Source organism: Colias croceus, chromosome 19, assembly GCF_905220415.1.
Source record: "Colias croceus chromosome 19, ilColCroc2.1".
NCBI classification, from domain to species: domain Eukaryota; kingdom Metazoa; phylum Arthropoda; class Insecta; order Lepidoptera; family Pieridae; genus Colias; species Colias croceus.
In genome coordinates, this window is record NC_059555.1 from 4575880 (window position 1) to 4579302 (window position 3423).

The 3423-nt window shown below is 31.3% G+C and overlaps 1 protein-coding gene across 2 annotated transcripts; it reads right to left on the bottom strand.

The window, feature by feature from the left end:
* Positions 1 to 3423, bottom strand: LOC123700121 (peptidoglycan-recognition protein LB-like). Of its 2 annotated transcripts, XM_045647252.1 has the most exons (5): positions 3257 to 3423; positions 2781 to 2896; positions 1959 to 2193; positions 965 to 1083; positions 1 to 316 (listed from the first exon to the last, which is right to left on the bottom strand). In XM_045647252.1, the coding sequence occupies exons 2-5, from the start codon at positions 2851 to 2853 to the stop codon at positions 48 to 50; spliced, it is 696 nt and encodes a 231-aa protein (XP_045503208.1). In that variant the 5' UTR covers positions 2854 to 2896; positions 3257 to 3423; the 3' UTR covers positions 1 to 47. The 2 variants fall into 2 exon arrangements, with proteins under 2 accessions (XP_045503208.1, XP_045503209.1); XM_045647253.1 differs by lacking the exon at positions 3257 to 3423 and having other exon boundaries at positions 2781 to 3051.

The following is a 3423-nucleotide window of genomic DNA, read 5'->3' on the forward strand; positions in this document are numbered from 1 at the left end:
TACACCATAATATTATATTGCACCTAAACCAATTTTGTTTTCAAAAGTTACGAAACCAAAGTGCCATTGTTCTTCCACTCTTCTCGAATGGTATCCGGGATTTCTACCACGTTTATCAAATCTTTAGCGTTGTTTGGAAAAGGGGAGTAATGTTCCCAAGTTTGTATTTCGTTGAAGAGAGCGTCTCCTGGACATTCAGTATCTCTAACTTGTCTATGGCCAATAAGCTTGTAGTCAGGTTTAATGTACCCCATATCAATTCCAGCTGCTATTAGGGCCTTAGCGGTCTTTAACTGATTTTGGGGTGGTAATTCATCTGAAAAAGACGTAAAAAGGTATTAAAAAACTGCAATGTAGGTAGATAAGCGGCTTAAAATTTAGGTATTATTAAATAGGAATTGTGGACTTAATTGATACAGATTGAACGTGTGAACGATAGCGATACAGGTCGAAAGTGATTTATGGATTTGATTGAAACAAAAAAAAAGAAAACAGTTGTTTTGTAATTTGTATGTGTGCATCATAAACAAAATTTAACCTCTTATCTAAGGACATAATAGCCGTTGCTATCGGAAATGTGACAACATGCTGTAGGGAAAATTTTAAATAAATACCTTTAGACATAGCATGAAACTATGTTATATCGTGAAATGAAATATTAGATTGTTTTTAACCATGAGTTTGTAAACTAAATCTTATTTATGAAGAAAGTTTTTGAAGGGAAACTTATTTAGACGCGTTGAGAGTAAAATTTCAAGTTCGCGTCATGGCATTACCACATTTGAACATTATAAAATAGATATATATAATATAATATTATAGACTGGAAATGATGCACAAACGTCATTACCACCTACCTATTACCTACCACAGCTATTACTACCATTGGTGGTTACTACCATAAAACTTAGTCATAATATATTCATACCAATACATTTTATGACTCACTAAAGTTAATACATACGTGACCAGTCTCCAATGAGGCATATGCCCAAGCTCACGCTGTTAAAATGCAATGAATGAGCGCCTAAAACATTCCAACCACGCCCTTCGTACGCAGCACCGTTGCCGCCCACCGCGAAACTAGAATTAAAAGGCAATATAGTATAAATAACATGTACTTGACAAAAACCTGACACGTGCTCATACATTGATTCTACAAACGTACGTAAGCTATATAAGTACTTAGATACTTATTACTGTGACTTATTATGCTAGATACATTTATGGGGTGTGATCAAATTATTTTCTTTTCTTATTCAACTAGTAACAATACTGTCTATAATTTATGATAATACTATAGATTATCTTGCGATAGATTATCTTGTCTTGCGCATGACAATACGCGTGCGTATGGTCGGTCTAGCTATGAACGGTTTATGAATTTCCATACATATGACAAGCGCGACTGACGTACGCACTGATGGTCGGTGAAGCTCTGCAACCAGCCTTAAAATTTCCTTTTAAAATAGTTATTCTTTGCTTAAAATGGAGTTTAGCTACTTACAAAAATACTTAAATAATGTCAATTCTAGCTTAGTAGATTACCGAGTGTTCAATTATTTCAAGTCTTTTACATATTAATAAATTTTTTCAAAGTTTTCAAAAAGTTTTCAAATAAATGAGTGATGGTCGCATATTATCATGACTTATCAATAACATGTTTATCGGCCAGTGGTCAGACTACCCAAATACATGAATAAGGAATATTGAATTTCCTTTATACCTCAAGATAATTTCTAGAATAATTATTATCGAAATTCTATAGTATAGGTACTTTATCAAATTAAATATCCTAGCATATTCATTTACGAGTATAGTTCGTTAGACTTGATCAAAATAAAAGCAACTCACAAAAAAAATTAGCTTAGCCTAGATAAGTACCTGCACAGTTGTTTGTTATATTATACTACTCTAAGTTGTTTTTAAACATCACTTTAGTAAAAAACAGTTCTTACTTGTAACCTATATCCCACCATCCCCTTGTATTCATATGAAAGTCCTGCATAGATCTCATAGCCTCTGCACATTGCTTTGAATCCGCACAAGCAGGGGGGGAAAACGAGTGGTGTATAACAACGTATGGTACCGGGACCGTTAGAGGTAGGATCTGTTTGGGAGTCAAAGCACCCCATTGCTTTCGTCTCACGAACGGGAAGTTGTATGTGATTACTTCATTTTCTAGTGATTCATCTGAAAGATTATTAGGACTTTAATGAATTTTAATGAATAAAAATATTTAGACTTCGATTTATTAATTATATTTGACGCAGCCTTTTTAACGGCTCTATTAAATCTTAAATTTCAAAATATGTAAGTAGACTTACTTTTTTAATTCATAAATACTCATAAAATAATTATGTATGGTGTGGTACGTACTACGTACATAGTATAAAATTATTATTATGAATGTATACTGACGCATACTGCATACTAGAGTTCAATACAGTATTTCTTACTCATATGATGATGATTATGATCAATTAATGATACAATGATCACGTGTAAAAATTGAGTATCTACGTAGATAATTATTACATACGTAGATGTTATAATAATCTACCATTATGCTTTAGATAGACAATTCAAACCGGAATCGATTCTTCTAAATTCATTATGATAGTTTAAACATAGGTGTATCATTGCAGTATGTACATACCACCAATGACAATGTCTATTATTTTCACCAAACACAATTTTTTTATAATATTGATTGACACTAAAAAATATACGAGATTTAAAAATGGATCATGCAAGCATAAATAAAAAAGTAAACATACCTTTTACAGGCACGCTAGAAACACTTAATATATTTGTACACATTATGATTATAGCTGTAAACACTAACACCATTGCTTCTATTTATGTGCTTAAATTATGAATCAGGTTGGATTATCTGTAAATCATAATAAAATAATATCAAAGATTATTCTAAAACTAAAATAAGTCCCCGAGTACGTCCTAGGTACTCATATCGTTATCACAAAACGTATATTATTTATGAAAATTTTATTGATCTGTCCTAATAGATAAGAGCTATTTACATTGAGTGGCACGTATTTTACAATAATATCTTATTACATAGACGCGTGATATATATATAAATTAATTCATTGATCAATGAATAATAATAAATATTTAAATGAGTTTTTAATCACGTCTCGGCAAACTAATAATAATCGACCTTGCAAAATATCAATGAAGAGTTTGTTTTATGTAATAACAAATGGCTTTCCATTTTTAAACAATTACTTACATAATCAAAATATCAATTGATAAAACTAATCACAATCTACAAATTTTACTGCCAAATCTTTAATAATTGCTTTGCAAAATTTTGTACATTCGTAAAAGTTTTTCTCTATAAACTGTTTAATTTGGCACAAATTGTGACCAGAACTCGACTGCCGTCTTTAGCACTGC